This window comes from Podarcis raffonei, chromosome 1 (assembly GCF_027172205.1).
Source record: "Podarcis raffonei isolate rPodRaf1 chromosome 1, rPodRaf1.pri, whole genome shotgun sequence".
In the NCBI taxonomy this organism is placed as follows: Eukaryota; Metazoa; Chordata; class Lepidosauria; order Squamata; family Lacertidae; genus Podarcis; species Podarcis raffonei.
Window position 1 is genome coordinate 107,025,342 of NC_070602.1, and position 16,748 is coordinate 107,042,089.

The 16,748-nt window shown below is 40.7% G+C and overlaps 1 protein-coding gene across 1 annotated transcript in view; it reads left to right on the plus strand.

Annotated features, from left to right (window-relative positions):
* Positions 1-16,748, plus strand: part of PSMD14 (proteasome 26S subunit, non-ATPase 14) — a 50,156-nt gene that overhangs the window by 16,376 nt on the left and 17,032 nt on the right. The window contains exons 2-5 of the mRNA XM_053408095.1: positions 377-448; positions 1,055-1,174; positions 3,836-3,906; positions 4,813-4,963. Of these exons, the coding sequence (XP_053264070.1) occupies positions 377-448; positions 1,055-1,174; positions 3,836-3,906; positions 4,813-4,963 (414 nt within the window). The remainder of the gene's footprint in view (positions 1-376; positions 449-1,054; positions 1,175-3,835; positions 3,907-4,812; positions 4,964-16,748) is intronic.

Genomic DNA, 16,748 nt, shown 5'->3' on the forward strand with positions numbered 1-16,748 from the left:
CTGACCATACGATCTGCAAGTCCTAGGCACTGTGGTTTTACCCACAGCGCCACCCGCGTCCCCTTCTGATTCATAGCTCGATGTATTAACAACAAAGGAGGGTGGTTTGTTAGGTTTTCTTCCTCCAGCCTGTAGCCCTTGGCCCTTCAGGTGCTTCCCCTGCTATTCAGCTGAATCTTTTAGGGAGACCAGTTGGGGACTGATGGGCAGAAGAGGGAGATGGAAGATACTATAGATTCGGGCTCTGGATTCCTCTTGTCTTGTACGTCAAATGCTGTAATTGATCGGACAGAATGTGTGCATGTGTTGCCTTTCTAGAATAAAACCTTTTATACATGAATCTGAAGGCATGGTGATGTGTTTCTTCTTTACCTAGGGGCCTCCTACTGACGCTCCTGCAGTTGACACTGCTGAACAGGTTTACATCTCTTCCCTTGCGCTTTTGAAGGTAAGTATTTGTGTTTTATTGGATGATATTTCACAAAGCCCTGTCTCCACTATGAACAAGTGAGACACTTCTGTAATCCTTGAACGTCAACAATATAATAATAATAATAATAATAATAATAATAATAATAATAATAATGTTGTTGTTTTTTATTCTTGGGCAACATTTATTTATTTTTATTTATTCAATTTATATCCTGCCTGCCCTTCATCTGAACATCACAGCATAAGTTGTAATGTTACTATTTTTTAACATTTTCATACTTCTCAAATCCAAACAAGGTGTCTTACTGTCCCATTGTCTTTTGAATTCAAACTATTGAATTTCTGTCTGTTACTGTGGCATGTGCCCTTGGGGAAGGGGGTATTTTAAGCGGTTTGCATAGCATGGAGAAGTTTCAGCTGTTTCAAGAAAATAAGACCTTATAATTAAATAAAGCCAATTATAGTACTAAAGGAGTGAATATGAATATGTAATAACTTCATACCTTTGGTGTTACATGGATATTTCAAGTGCATTTTATTACATTACAGAGCAGGGGCTGGGGAATAAGAGTCAAATGTATCCCTTGAATAGACTTTCAGTAGAATTTGATCTTCTTTCCAGATGTTGAAGCATGGTCGAGCTGGTGTTCCCATGGAAGTTATGGGGCTGATGCTTGGAGAATTTGTTGATGACTATACTGTCAGAGTGATTGATGTGTTTGCTATGCCACAGTCGGGAACGGTAAGTGCTCTTCAGTGAGTGAATGTGTTATGTCCAGTTGTACCCCAAGATCCTTTCCTTCCCTACATGTGTGATGGTTGTGAAAAGAATACTAATGGTTGTAGTATGTCTATCCAGGCTGCAAGAAATGTAGTGGTCTGTTAGGACTGGACAATGTCAGTTATTAGCTTTATATACCTGGGTTCCTCAGTGGTATAGTGCTCACAGTTTCATAGCTAGATCTGTTCAATTGCAGAAAGTATCAAGCTTTATTGTTTACATCACAGAAAGTGGGATTTAAAATATATTGTGCTTTATCCATAATAGTACTTCTGAACCTATTTATCAGATTTGTTTTGAGTGTGGCTCAGCTTATGTTTCAGATATTTCTATTACATTTAGGGGTTGCTCTGTAACTTGGTACTAGTGGAACTTGAGTCTGTAGCTCATAGTTGTTCAAAGGCACAGACTACTGTGTGCTGGTTTACAAGTTACAAGGATGTGCTCCCAAATTCTATGGGATGCTGCTCCCATCTCACCTGTTTATATGTATTGTGAATTTATAAGCTGCCCTTGAGCATTAAGGTTTCCAGGATTTTAAAGAAATAATAATAAAGTATATAAACTTGGAGATAGTAGAATCACAAAAGCAGCAGGCAAAAGCCAAACGAGAAACCACATAAGAAGAGGCATCAAAATAAAATCATGTTGTCAATATTTTTAAATTCCTGGAATTTAAAAAAAAGATTTTAACACAGAAATTACAACACCATTAGTATCTTGTGAGCTTCTCTGGGAAGAGCATACCAAACATAACTTCTCCAGTCATTTTTATGGGGCCACAGTTCACATGGGGGCCTCCCATGATAACTACAAGGTTCAGGAAGGTTCATACGGTAGAAGGTGGCCAGGTTCATAGCCATTTTGGGCTTTATAGGTTATGAATCGTGTCCAGAAACAGTGTGGCTGTTTTTAAGTACTGCTGATATGCTTCCCAAAAACAGCCCTAATTGGTAACCTGGTAGATGTGTTTTGTACTAAAAGATGTTTCTGGTAAGTCTTCAAAGGCAGTACATTGCACTAGTAGAATGTTAGCAAGGCATGGATAACTGTGGCTAAACAATCTGTTCAGGATTGCATCTGCTGCCACCAGCATCTCCAGTGCCTCACCTGTATCCAATGAAAAGGAGAAATAGAGTTGGGTGGCAGATGTTCAGAAGTACAAGGGATCCCACTGAGCAGTAGTCTCCCATCCAATGAATTGTCCATCCAGGGAGGAGTGGAACTGCTGAAGTACACTGCTCCAATTCCCAAACTCGGCATATCTAGTACAGTTCCATGGTTGATGTTACTGAAAGCTGCTGCTGTTGAGATGTCCAAGTAACCAAGGCAGTTTCTGTGCCTTAAATCAGCTGTCATGGATCTGGATAATTTTCACCTAAGAGTCACTGAAGTTCTACAAGAACCACCCATTCAAACACTTTACCCAGGAATTGGATATTGGTGAGCAGCCGTTAGTTATAGTTCTTGGTATCTAAGGATGTTTTTTGTTGTGGCTGCCTCTCAAGTACTGTATCTCCTTCAAGGTGGCCAGGACTTCTCCTTCTTGCAAAGAAGTATGATTATGAGAGAGCATAATCGAGCAACCAGGTGGTCAACCACACACCCTACCAAACAACTTGTTGTGGCCCAATGGTGTAACCAACTAAAACGTGTCCTACAGAATCAGTGGAACAATTTGTACACCTCTGTTGTCCAAGTCAAAGTGGATGTGAGCAGCTATGTCCTCTTAAGTGCTTTGCTAATAAGTCACCATGGGCTACTGAGGGTTTGCTCACATTGCCCTTATTTCACAAATCATTTGGGGAAAGTTCCATTGAATGAAACTGCAAGATGGTGGAGAATCATAGTGTTGGAAGGGACCCCAAGGGTAATCTGGCTAACCCCCTGCAGTGAAGGAATCTTCTTGCCCAATGGACTTGAACCCTGAAATTGAGAGTCTCATGCTCTACCAACTGAGCTATTTTTTCCTACTGATGTATGCACTACTGGCTGATGGAGGATGTTTTGTCACCAGCATTAAATCTGAAACCAAGCAGCAGACATGAATACTCAGGAGGACAAAGAAAATGAGTATTGACTTCTGAATATTGACAGTGGGCTTGCCCAGAAGCCTTTTGTAAACAGAGACTAAGAGGTGTACAAATTGTTCTTGGGTTTTATAAAAATATGCAAATAGTTAACATTTTATGCACTTGAACAACTAAATCATCACATATTAAAATTAGGTTTGCTATCAAGTACAATGCAGAAGCTATTGTCTGCTCATTTTGGATATGGGAGGACTAAAGTTAAATTTCTGCTCATATATGAAGTTCACTGGGTGGCATTGTACAAATTGTTCATAGCCCACATTTGTTCATAGCCTACATTCAGTTCACAGGGATGTTGTGAGGTTGATACTGCTCTGAGCTCCTAGAGAAGAAGGGGGAGATTAGATATGATTTGTCCTATAAAATGCTTAGAATTCTTAAAAGGTGACTTCTAAAATACCATGTAACCTTTATATACAGGAACAGATTGTTACTATCATGAACCATTTGTGTGTGTGCAAGGAAAGTCTTTTCATAAATATCTGTCAACTGGATTATTTTTATGTTGTTAATCTGTCTCTAAATCCAGGGGGTCAGCGTAGAGGCGGTTGATCCTGTGTTTCAAGCCAAAATGTTGGATATGCTAAAGCAGACTGGAAGGTAAAGAATTTCTCAGTTCATTTTTAAAAAAGGAATAAATCATGCATGTCCTAGTTTCCTCTTGGCTCATTTACTAGTACTGCAGCAGAAGCAATTGGTTTAGTCTTGTACAACTAATACAACATGTTACGAAAGCCTAATCATGGGCTTGCTATCTTGTGAGAATACACACAGTAAGATTGCATCCAACTCTGCTTTTGGTTGGAACTATTGCATACATTGAATTAATATTCAGCTGACAGCTTCCACTCGTACAAAATAGACTGTTACCACCCTAACTCTGATTTTTCAGCTATGGTGGTCTGTACACCACAGTAAAGGTTACCTGATAAAAAGGCATCCAAATATTTAAACAAATTTTGTTACTTCACTTGGGGTCTCTCAACAGTTGTCATCTGCTTGCTCAAATTCTTATACTGCAGCAGAAACTTCAAAATTACTGTTAACAAAAGATTCAACAGCTGAGCAGAACAGTGCAAATTGCTTTTTGACTGAGTTCCTAGTTCTACTGCTGGTTTAATTGATATTTAATCTTTTCCCACCGCTTTTTCCTGTCGTCCATGTCTGAAATGGACATTCTGCTGTGAAAAGCCAACTTTTGTGGCAGTGAGTTCGCAAAGGTATTTGCTGAAGTGCTGAAAGGGTAAAAACGGCATTGGGAGATGTGGTAGGAGGGTGAAGAAGTGAGAGCCTGATGCTACCAATGCTAATATACAACCCCTTAATTGATTGCACTTCTTTGTCACATTTTAACGTTTTCACCACAATCTAGTGAGCAGCGAATTAAATGTTTCTAATGGTGCCTTTTCACATCTCAGGGTTCCATTTCCAACTGAAAACATCCATATTTCATTGCAGCTTTTCATATTTTGTGATGATAATCTCCAAATGCCTTCTTTGTTACAGACCTGAAATGGTTGTTGGCTGGTATCACAGTCACCCTGGCTTTGGCTGCTGGTTGTCTGGTGTAGATATCAATACTCAGCAGAGTTTTGAAGCCCTGTCCGAAAGAGCTGTAGCTGTAGTGGTGGATCCCATTCAAAGCGTGAAAGGAAAGGTATGTATTAGTTTCTGTTGCATACAGAAGGATGGATGTGACAATGTTAATAATATCTCATTAATGAGATATTATTAACATTGTCACATCCATACTTCTGTAGATGGAAATAGCTCAACTTGGTCCTGTAACTGCTGTCTCTTTTTTTCTTTCCCTCTTTGCTCTTGAAGAGCCCTTCTGTGTTTACTTACGTCGTTTATGAATCGCTTACCATAAAAGATTTGACAATAAACACATACATAAATACAATTTCAATCCAACACAGATGAAAAACTGGGATAAAAAATATCCACTCAAAAGCATTTTGGAATAGAAGTTTTCAGAAGGGACAGTAGAGACAATGTGTTTCTGATATGTAAGGAGAGGGCATTCTAAAGGGTAGGTACCATCACACTGAATTGTCCAATTCCTACATTGTGCAGAGTGGACCTTCTGATAAGATGGCATCTGAAGGAGACCCTTTCCTGCAGAGTACAGTGATCAGTTGGGTATATAAGGGGTGAGGCAATCTTCAGGTATCCTATCTTGAGCTGAATAAGGCTTTCAGCACCAGTACCAGCACCTTGAACCTATCCCGGTAGCTAATTGACAGCCAGTGCAGGCCTTTTAGTGGCTGCGTAACATGGTGGTCAGATTCTGAACCCAGTGAGCAGTCGAGATGCTGCATTTTGTTGATAGGTAACATCTCTTTTTAAAAATGACACCCTAAGGCTACAATCTTAGAAATTTATATGAAATATATGAAGTGAAATTAGAAAGCGGGTCCCATTGAAACTGTACAGTTTTTCTGAGTAAATGTGTTTAGAGTCAGATTAGCAGCTTGCCTGTGATGTAAGCATTTGCGATTTGCTATTATAGCTGGGACTTTATTTAAGGGTTTTTATGAGTAACAATTGCTTACGTACATTTGTAAGCAGCCTTGCTCTTTTAAATTGAGGCAGAGCTTAATTTTTTAAAAGAAATAAATGAGTTCAAAGCCTGGCGACATAAATAATCTGCCCTATTAGATTGAGCTGGATTCGATCTTTCATGGATAGAAATAACACTCTTGCTTTATAGAGCAGGAACACAACACTTTGTGTGTTCCAAACGTTTCGGAATAAAAACTTTCCCCAAAGACTTTGCAGCCATTCACGTTTTAGGGTAAGTTTGCAGATGAATGATTATGTGAAATCATTATGAAAAGAGATTAACTTGCAAAGCATATTGGGTTATAGTTTGTCCTTTGTTGAAATCTCTTTTGTTCTTGTTTGGTTCTTTCTTTTTTTTATTTCTTTCTAGCCCCATATGCCATTTTCCTATTTCCTGCCTCATGACAGCAGGGAGCAGCTCTATTATCACCTTCACAGAGCTGTCTGCAAATGTGAGAGGCAATTCGATTTTGCTCAGCCACAGGGAGAGTGGATTAGAAAAACTTCAGAACATACAGAAATTGGCTAGTTGGTTACTGCTTTAAAATACTGCTGAGGTGTTTTGTTTGAGCATGCTTTTCTATTGTATTGCAGAATAGTCATTAAATTAATAGTATGTATGGCATTTATACAGTTTTATAAATATTTTAAGTATTTAAGTCTTGTGTTAATGGTTTGGGGATGGTAATGCAGGTGAGCAGCTAATATTGCTGCTGTAGTTGTGATGAGATGTCAACTTGCATGCGTATTATAACAACATAATAATTGTTGTTTGTTGTTAATTTTCATTTTGAAAAGCCAAGAATGTTGGTACAAGTGTGTTGATTTAACAAAACAAAAAGGAATTAAAAAAAATATAAGACTCAAGCAAGTATCTGAAGTGCAGGATATTATTCAGGCATATCTAGAGCTCAAATACTTTCAGAGATTCTGAGAAGGAGCACTATGTGCATTGTTTTTGGTGCTAGTCTTCAGTTTGCCTTCAAGATCTCTCATTTGATACAATGTATTATACCATTGTTTTTGTATTGTTTCAGAATATCTACAGCTTCCGTTATTATTTTAGCCCATTTAGTGTCGCTTTCTGTAGTAAACATTGATAACATGTATAAAGAGTTACTTAGTCTGGTTCACTGCATGTTTAATCGGCAACTTTGGAATGAATAGAAGAGGAAGTAGAGTTTCTTAATTCTAATAAATACCTACATAGCCCTTGGACATGACAGGTCTGTTAATGAAACTTTCCAGTTCTGAAGCTTTCCTGGCTGCTGCTAAGCATTATGAAGCCTCTAAACTGTATCCACAGCCATTTCCTTTCTTCCGCTAAATATTTCACTTGTATCTATCTCTGCTTAGACCTGTAAGCCACATCTCATCTTGCATTTGTTGTGGGATGGGATTGAGATGTAGGGGCCTGCAGTGAATCAAGCACAGAGCATGATGTTGGAATAAGCTCTTGTACTCCTCCATACCACTTACTGGAATTTGGGGAGGGTACAATGGTGTTGCCTGATAGGGCTTCCTCAACCCTTCAAGAGGCCTGGATTCTTTGGAAGATGGGGGAATTGATTCACAGGTATTCTCGCTGCCAAATCTCATAGGGAATTGCCTTAATATATTGCAGCAATTAGGAGAGAGGACTATCTCAAGTCTTCCTAGTTGCTAAGGTATGCATGAAAAAAAGGAAGTGGGATTAGTGCTCTACTCTTCCCACACTCTGCTCCCCTTATTTTGTTGAGCTAAACTTGTAACTGATCAAACGTGTGTCCAGATAAATGACCTGCTGTGTGTGTGCTAGTAGATCATTTAAAAATAGGTAGAACCAGATCTGGCCATGAAATGGCCATGAATGTAACAAGCCAAAATCAATTAGGGAAAATTAACTTAGTTGATTTCACTGCATAAAATGATTATCTGAAGTGGACTTAATGTCTATACCTTCTCGGGGTTTTGTTTTGTTTTGTTTGTGAAGGGGCCATGGCTCAGTGGTAGAACATCTGCTTTGCATGCAGAAGGTGCCAGGTTCAATTCCTGGCATCTCCAGGTGGGGCTGGGAAAGAGTCTATCTGAAACCTTGGAGAGCCACTGCTGGTCAAGGTAGACAGTGCTGAGCGACCTGGACCAGTGGCCTGACTCTGTTTAAGGCAGCTACATGTGTCCTTATTATCTGCTTATCCACTCTGATGTAAGGAAGAGATTGATGGAGATGAAGCTTCATTTTATCTCTCTGTAGAAACTATTGTACTTATCCCAGGCCATAGCGAATCCACCTCCTAAGCAGTAGCTAATAGATGTAATTTGTTGGAAGCAAGCAATCTGCCAAAGAATAACTGCACCTACCTATGATGTAACACGGTGACAAAATGACACAATGAGTGTAAAACCCCATACGGGGGTGCTTGCCACAAGTTCAGGTGCCCCATTAACCTCAGTCTGCCATATCATTTTCTGTATGTTCTGTTTTCCACCCCAGCAGCTACTCTCACTTTAGAATCTGTAGTTCCTTTGTTCTTGGTTTGTTGTGAATTATTATAAAGAGAGAAAATTGGATACATTTGAAAGTGCTTGTGCATGGCGAGGTATAGTAAGTAAAATTACAACATTCCTTTTGCAAATTGATGGTGGCTCCCCTCCCCTTGTTTCTCGTGGGGTACTTTGAAGAGGTGAGCACCATGAGACCAGTTTCCCCCCAGAGCATCTTATTTGCTTAAACCTCACATATATTTTCCCACACAATATGAGGCATCACATCTTTACTGTTCTTTTATTTTAATGTTGGTTTCTTCCTGCAGTTTTTATCTTCAGCTTGCTTTGTTCATTTGTGAGACAGTTTTTAAAAAATACTGTATTAGGTGTCCTGTTTCGTCAAAGAACCCAAAGGGATCAATTTTTAAATCATTTTTTTTAATGTGCACATTAAAAGAACAAAAAAACCCCTGAAACCCCAATGAAATATTGAGATTGAACATCCCCACTCTTTCTTTTCAATCACCAAATGTACACTAGTAGTAAAAACCCCAGCTTGAGCATGTTAGCTCACTGACAGAAAGTGCAGTGCTTTCATTCAGGACTGGTGGCACATGGTCTCGTCAGGTTGCCCCACTTACCCAACCTAGCAGGTGCATTCTGCACTAGCTGCTGTCTCCAGACCATCCACAAGTGCATTACAATAGTCCATGCAGAAGGTCACCGGACGTGGACAGTTGAGGCCAGGCTATTCTAGTCCAGGAACTGCTGTAGCTGGCGAACCAGCCTAAGCTAGGCATAAGCACTCCTAGCCCCAGAAGCCACTTGAGATTCAAGTGGTAGGTTAGAATCTAGGAGTATTCCTAGGCTTTGGATATGTTTTTTTCAGGGGGAGTGAAACCCCACCCCAGAAGAGGTCATCCACCTAATTCCCAGGCACAGGAACCTCCCACCCACACTGACCCTGTCTTACCAGGATTCAGCTTTAGGTTTACTCACCCCCATCCAGCTTTCAGACACCGGTCCAGCACTTGCATAGCCATTCCTTATTCAGATGCAGTGGAGAGAGAGAGCTGTATGCCATCATCATTACTGAATAGCAAGAGAAGGAATAGACCCTTGCAAAAGACCACAGCTCAAAAGCCACAGAGCCAAGCAACAGTCTACCAGTATTACTTTCTAGTAAGGGCCCTATGGATAGGAGCAGAACCATCCTAATACAGCATCTCCAGTAACCTCCCCCCGCCCCCAAGTAATACCAGAATGTCAGTGGTGTCAAAAGCTGTTGAGAAGTCAAGGAGAAGTAACAGTCACCCTGCCCTGCCTCTCTCTATAGAGATCATCAGTCAGGTCAACCAAGACTGTTTTGGTTATAAAACTTGGCCTGAAACCTGCAGTGGCTTCGTGATCACCTGGATGGTAGATTTCTGACACACACAGGGACTTGTAACTGCCCACTTCATCCTCAGCAAACCAAGGAGCATTGCAGGTTCCCTTGGCCAGATTGTGTGCTTACAAGTGCCCATGTAAATAGTGGTTATCTGTTGTGCTCAGAGTGCAACTACCTGTATGCAAAGGGGTTGGATCACTTGTAGACAGCAAATAATAATAATAGTAATTAATAACAACAACAACAACAACAACAACAACAACAACAACAACAATATACTTACACCCCGCCCAACTGGCTAGGTTTCCCCAGCCACTGGGCAGCTCCCAACAGAATATTAAACAGAATAAAACATAAAACATTAAAAACTTCCCTAAACAGGGCTGCCTTCAGATGTCTTCTAAAAGTCAGATAGTTGTTTATTTACTTGACATCTGATGGGAGGGCGTTCCACAGGGCGGGCGCCACTACCGAGAAGGCCCTCTGCCTGGTTCCCTGTAACTTTGCTTCTCACAGGGAGGGAACCGCCAGAAGGCCCTCGGCGATGGACCTCAGTGTCCAGGCTGAACAATGCGGGTGGAGACGCTCCTTCAGGTATACTGGACCGAGGCCGTTTAGAGCTTTAAAGGTCAGCACCAACACTTTAAATTGTGCTCAGAAGCATACTGGGAGCCAATGTTGGTCTTTCAAGCCTGGTGTTATATGGTCTCGGCGGCCACTCCCAGTCACCAGTCTAGCTGCTGCATTCTGCATTGGTTGCAGTTGCTGGGTCACCTTCAAAAGCGCATTGCAGTAGTCCAAGCGGGAGATAACTAGAGCATGCACCACTCTGGCGAGACAGTCCGCAGGCAGGTAGGGTCTCAGCCTGCGTACCAGATGGAGCTGGTAGACAGCCGCCCTGGACACAGAAGGGATTGATCCACTTGTAGATAGCTTCAACCTTTACTCCGAAACACCTCCCCATCTCTTACTCAGTGAACCTTTCTATCCACAAGTGGGTCATCTCATTCAGAACCCAAATGCAATCCAGACTCACCCTGGTCTACCTTTACCTTCTATCGTTAAGGGGGTCTTTATCACATGGCAGGGGTCCAGACTCCCATGTAACACCCCCCCCGTGCCTCCCCTTTAGAATTACCCCACTAGACTGGCCCATTCCTTTCTTTATTTGTCCCAACCCAGATAGCAGTTGCTGGGAACTAGGACCAGGTGGTTCCCCCCCCCCCCCGACAGACTTTTCTTTTTATTTCAAGCAGTCCAGGCAGCAATGGCTGCTTTGGGGGAGCAGAGATGGGTGTTGCTTGCAGCTGCCTCTCATTTGATCGCCACATGCTCCCTGCTGTCCTCTCCTCCTCCATCTTCAGAATGTTGGCCCCATATACATGATGCTGATACTGCACTTTGGGCCTTGATCCACTTAGCTATAGAGGTAATTGTACAAGACATAGAGAGGGGTGAGGGAAAGACTTAATGGGATGGCAACATACAGAGAAACATTCTTGTGCTGTCGTAGGAAATGACACCTCCTTTTTTTCATCCAAGTGCTGACTCATGGGTGAACCATGATTGAAAGCTGAATATGGGTGAGCCCTCCGAATCAAAATCCTGAGCTGAAGAACTAACAATGGCTGGCAAATCTTGTACTCTGTGGGAGGTTTGGACTCCCACCATAAATAGTTCCCTCCTCCGGTTGGTTGTCATGGAGTGATTTTGGTTCTGCATCTACTGCTAGCGCTGGCCAGGTATTCTTACAATGAGTTCCATCTGTTGAAAGGGCTGTGTCCTTGTGAGCTAGATAGGACCCGGCCACTGCAATCCATTCTGCCTTCAGTTTGTACAGATGGGGCAGCCCACCTCTTACTTGGCAAGGCAACTAGGTGCACTTTATGTCACTGCTACAAAATTTGCATTGGATCCCTAAATGTTGCCATAGCAAAAGTCAAAGGGCAGATTCTAGTTTCAGAAAGCCATGAGCAGTGTGCTGTAGAAGCAAGAGCCCTTCCCCACAATTCCCGCCCTCTTCCCTGGCATCAACCTAGAGTGCCTTCAAAACACTGCCATCTTTGTGCCAAGTTCCAGTTGCAGAGGGTGCGCAGGTAAGTGATCTTGTTTGCTCTTCCCTGGTTATGGAACTGACTTCCTGTAATCCAGTGCCTGAGGATCTTCCAGAAGTAGCTAAGGTTGTCTTTTGATGGCTCCAGTTCAGTCAGAGGGGTAAGCATGATCAGCTTCACTGTTATTTCTTGTAGCAGAACATAATTTATAGCAGTGTTTGCCCACAGTGCAGTAAGTTGTTCCTGTGTGGAGGCAGGGAAGAAGCAATAGTGGGTTTAGGAAAGTAGCCTTTCCAGGGGGCCTGTGCCAAGGCTTGAAGCACAGAGCTATGGTGCTGCAGACAGTTTTGCCTGAAAGCAGCCATTGTGGGTCACCACTGTGCACTCTGAACCGTTCAACTAGTGCTGCCCCCTCTTTTATTTTTGCGTTTTGTGCTCTCCCCCCCACTGCTTCCTCTTTCCCACTGTTCCCTGTTCCCTGTTCCCTGATCTTTTCAGTGCACTGTACCTGACCCTATAGTTGTTTCCTTTTGCTCTCAAATGATGCTGCAGGGCTATCTTTCCCCTATCTCACAATACATTTGCTAATACTTCTAAATCCTGCTTTCCTGTCATATTTTGTGCTTTTTCAGGTTCCAATTTTTAAAAGTGTTTGTTTGTTTGTTTAAAATTGTGTCTGCTATATTGTAGCCTGCAATAAGTTTCTTCATGATGTAATTTGTTTTGGTGAGATTGTTGTAGATTCATCCACAGTGCTTTCCTGTATGTAAATTGCTTCACAGCTTAGGAGTGTTTACATGCAGAGTGTTAATCTATACACTGAATAGTGCCCTTTCTTAAGCATTTTATTCTTACCTGTCTTCTGTCTAACTGGCTTATTTGGACAAATACGGAGAGCTTAGTGAATTGGTTGAGAGAAATGCCAACAAAATCAACAAAACTTAATGTTGATTTCTCTGGCCTTTCTGCATTACTGTGGGCTGTGTGACTGACACATTCAGATCTTCTGTAATGCAAGAAGATGACTTTGGCACAGATCTTTGGCTGCTTCTAAATGCAACTTCAGTTCTGTCAAGTTGACAACTTGGATCTGAAGCCTAACTCGTAAGCTCTCTTTTCAGTCATATCACAAATCCTCAACTCTAGTACTGACTCCAGTGTCTCGCTTTTCCCCACCCTCCATTATATTTCAGAGTGTTTTTAAGGAAGGAGTACAAAGCTTGCCAAAGACATTAGTCTTTGTAATATCAGCATGCTAGACTACCATCTTTGAGCAGTTATATAGATTGTATGCTTAAGGCACATTTCTGACATACATTAAAGCTAATTTCAGTAATACAGCAGCTTACGTCTGAACATTTTTTTCTCTTAACCTCACAAATCTTAAACACATAAGTAGGTAAAGGTAAAATTAGCCCTTGGAAACACTTCCAAAAATGAGCAGTTGCTCTCACCAGATTGAGTGGTTTTAATGCCACTCTATTCTGCCATGGTCAGACCACACTTTGAGAACTGTGTCCAGTTCTGGGTGCCAGAGTTTAAGAAGGATGTTGACAAACTGGGACATGTGCTGCAGAGGAGGGCAACAAAGATGATCAAGGGATTGGAAGCAAAGCCTTATGAGGAATGGTTGAAGGATCTGGGTATGTTGAGCCTGGAAGAGAGGAGACAGGAGATATGATAGCCATCTTCAAATATCATAAGGGCTGCCACATGGAAGATGGAGCAAGCTTATTTTCTCAGGCTTAGGAGAGTAGGACCCAAACCAATGGATTCTGACTAAACATCAGGAAGAACTTTCTGACAGTAAGAGCTGTTTGGCAGTGGATTGGACTCCCTCGGGAGGTTGTGGACTCTCCTTCCTCGGGGGTTTTTAAGCAGAGGTTGGATGCCCATCTGTCATGGATGCTTTAGTTGAGATTCCTGTATTGCAGGGATTTGGACTAGATGACCCTCTAGGTCCCTTTCAACTCTACAGTTCTATAATTCTGTGGCATAGAAGCTGATACAGGTTGTGATGCTAGTTCACCTTGCACATGAAACAATGTATAGTGTGTGTGTGTGTGTGTGTGTGTGTTGTGAAATACACATGCACAAGTGATGTAACCTAAATGTTAGCTTTGACGAGATATTCTCAGCTAGATTACTGTTTGTCCCAGAACTCCATTCAGGTGATACATGGAAAGGTTTTGGAATCGTCAAGAATTTCTGACTCCAGCTCTGCACTTGATAGATTCTCTCCCCTGCCCCACAGATGATGGATAATCAAGACTGTTTTGATTAGGGCTGGATTATCGAACAGGCTAACAAGGCCCTAGCGTGGACCTAAGATTTTCATAATATGGTGTTGGTGCAGCCTATTAATTTTTCCCTTTGAAAAATCAGTTAAAGTGACCTTTCTCAGCATCCTGGCTTAGGGCCTGTGGTTTTCATAATATGGCATTGGTATTGATACTGATACTGACACTGAAGAGATAAGCTCATTTTATTAAGTGGTCAGCAGAGACCCTAGCAATTTTAAAGTCGTCCATAGAGGGGGGAAATTAGAACTGCTGGCTTACGCCTTGTTAGAAAGTGCCAACTTCACAAACCTTGTTTATGATAATAAACCTCAGACATGTACCAAGGGCATTTGCACAATTTACAGAACTACATCTAACAAGTGGCTTAATTCAAGTGATCAAACCATAGTTTGGAGGATCACAAATAAGCCATGGATTCACACATAGGCTCCTCACCCCATCCCATATGACTTGTGGCTTTCCCCCCCTGTTTAGTACAGTCCATATTTCTCCACGTTCTGAATATGCAAAGTTTGGGAATCAGTTTCAGAAATCTGTTGGCGTGTTTCTGATTCTCCTTTTGGAAGGCAAGCACTTATCAGTTAGCTAATTCAGACATTGTGACAAACTTTGGTTAGTGCTAAGTAGGTAATGGGGGAAACCATACGTGAGTAGACTGGGAAAAGGGGAAGGGAAGTCTTGTGTGATTAGGAGGGGAATGAAGAAGTGCATGCAACTGGGGCTCATTTATGTTCCTCCAAACAGTGATTCCATGGTTTGGTCGATCATCTTTGTAGTCTCAGTGTGGGTTTCCTAAACTGACCATTAGTAGCAAATTGCATTCCAGTACCAGTTTTATCTTCTGTCCTGTTAACTTTTAACGTATGTATAATACACATCTAAGAATTTTTAAAGGTTTTTTTATTTCATCTTTTAGTATGTGAAGATGAGATTTGTGTTTGTCTTCTAGGAGCTGAAAAAGAAATATCTTACTTAACAAAAGCAATTTTTGTATGCTGAATAGTTTTCTTTAATGCAGTGGTACTCAATTAGTGCTGTGCTTTAGATAAGACGGTAGTGCTAGCTTACTTAAATTCGAAGGGTTATTTCAGTTTATTTCCCTGCCCTAAACCAAAAAGTTCCAAGTAGACTTTTTGTTTAAAAGTATTAATTTTTAAATGCCTTTTACCATGGTGGATGTAGAATAATCCATCTATCTTCATTAAGGCAAATAGCCTTGAAACTTGCGGTTTTTCTGTTTCTGGCTTAGAGATGCATGCCTTTGCTTGTCAAGATAAATGTATTATTCTGTAGCTGTCTCCCCTCCCAGTATGGGTATTCAGGTTGCATAGTAGACCTGACCCAAAGCAAACAAATTCTCCAAGGATAAAGAAATAAAATGTGCATACTCCTAGGAATCTCTTTTCCAGAGCTAAAATTGACATTTTTATAAATAATTTCCATGTAGCAGACCTCAAACTCACAATCACAGCAATTCAGTGATATGCATTTGGCATGAGTCAGTTTCTGTTCTTAGTGCTTTTCATTGGAAATGGCATAAAAAGTAAGATTTCTCTGAATTTTTTATGCTGTGGGCTTACAGGGGACCAAAGATGTTCTTCAGTTGTGGTTGTCTGAGTGTGCATGGCAGCATAAATAACGAAGTGGTCATAAACCTTAGCTGCGCTTCAAGGGTCATGTGTTCCATTTAATTTTTAAAGAATTTAGAAACCAACTAAGCAGTTGATAACAGGTCAGTTGCAGGTGATAAAAGAGATTTTAGATGGGACATTACTTCTTCTGCACCTAGCATAGCTACATTATATCCTTTGCAAAGAATTTCTTATGCAATATTATGTTTCTTCATAAAACTATGGCATGAACAATAGCTAGATGACTGAATTGCAACACAATACATTTTTGAAAGAGCTTCTGTATGTCGTAGGGTTTAGTGGGGGGTTGTTGGGTTTTTTGCTGGAAATATATGCCAGAAATAGCTTCTTTTCTGAGTAACTGAACTGAATTAACTGATTGCAGTTAATCACCTTAGATGTTAAATCTGTATTTGTAGCATGCCCTCCCCCTGAAATGTTGTTACCTCTGATTGTGTATAGACATTTTAAAAAGTTTTTTTATTTTTTAAAAAATACCTTCAAGTATATAAACACTTGTAAAAGCTATAATTCCACTGGAAGGTCTTGGATTCTTAAAAACACAACAATATATTAGAAAATAGATTTTAAAAAGTAGTAAAAATATTCCCTTTACTGGTCTGTAATTAATCATATTGAAAGAACTTATTAGGATGATAGCTTGTTAAATGGATTATTTCATGATTTGGATAAAATGTGTATAGATGGAAATTCAGTTGAATGCTAGATTTTGACAAAACAAGCAGTATCATGGACCTTTGATCAGAGGACAGCTGTTGATACAAATATGGAATGTAGCTGTTTTTCATACAATTTTAAAACCAACACAGATGTATACATAGGTACAGTTTTTAATTTGTATTGGCAGCTTCAAAATATTTAGTATCTATTTCTAAACATTGCAATTACTAAACATGGTACTGAATTCCATGCATCCCACAAACTAATTATATTTGCAAGGTCAGAATGAATACACGTATTCAGAAAAAAATATAAGGTTATATAAATGTGTCTTCTACTTGGCTGTTAT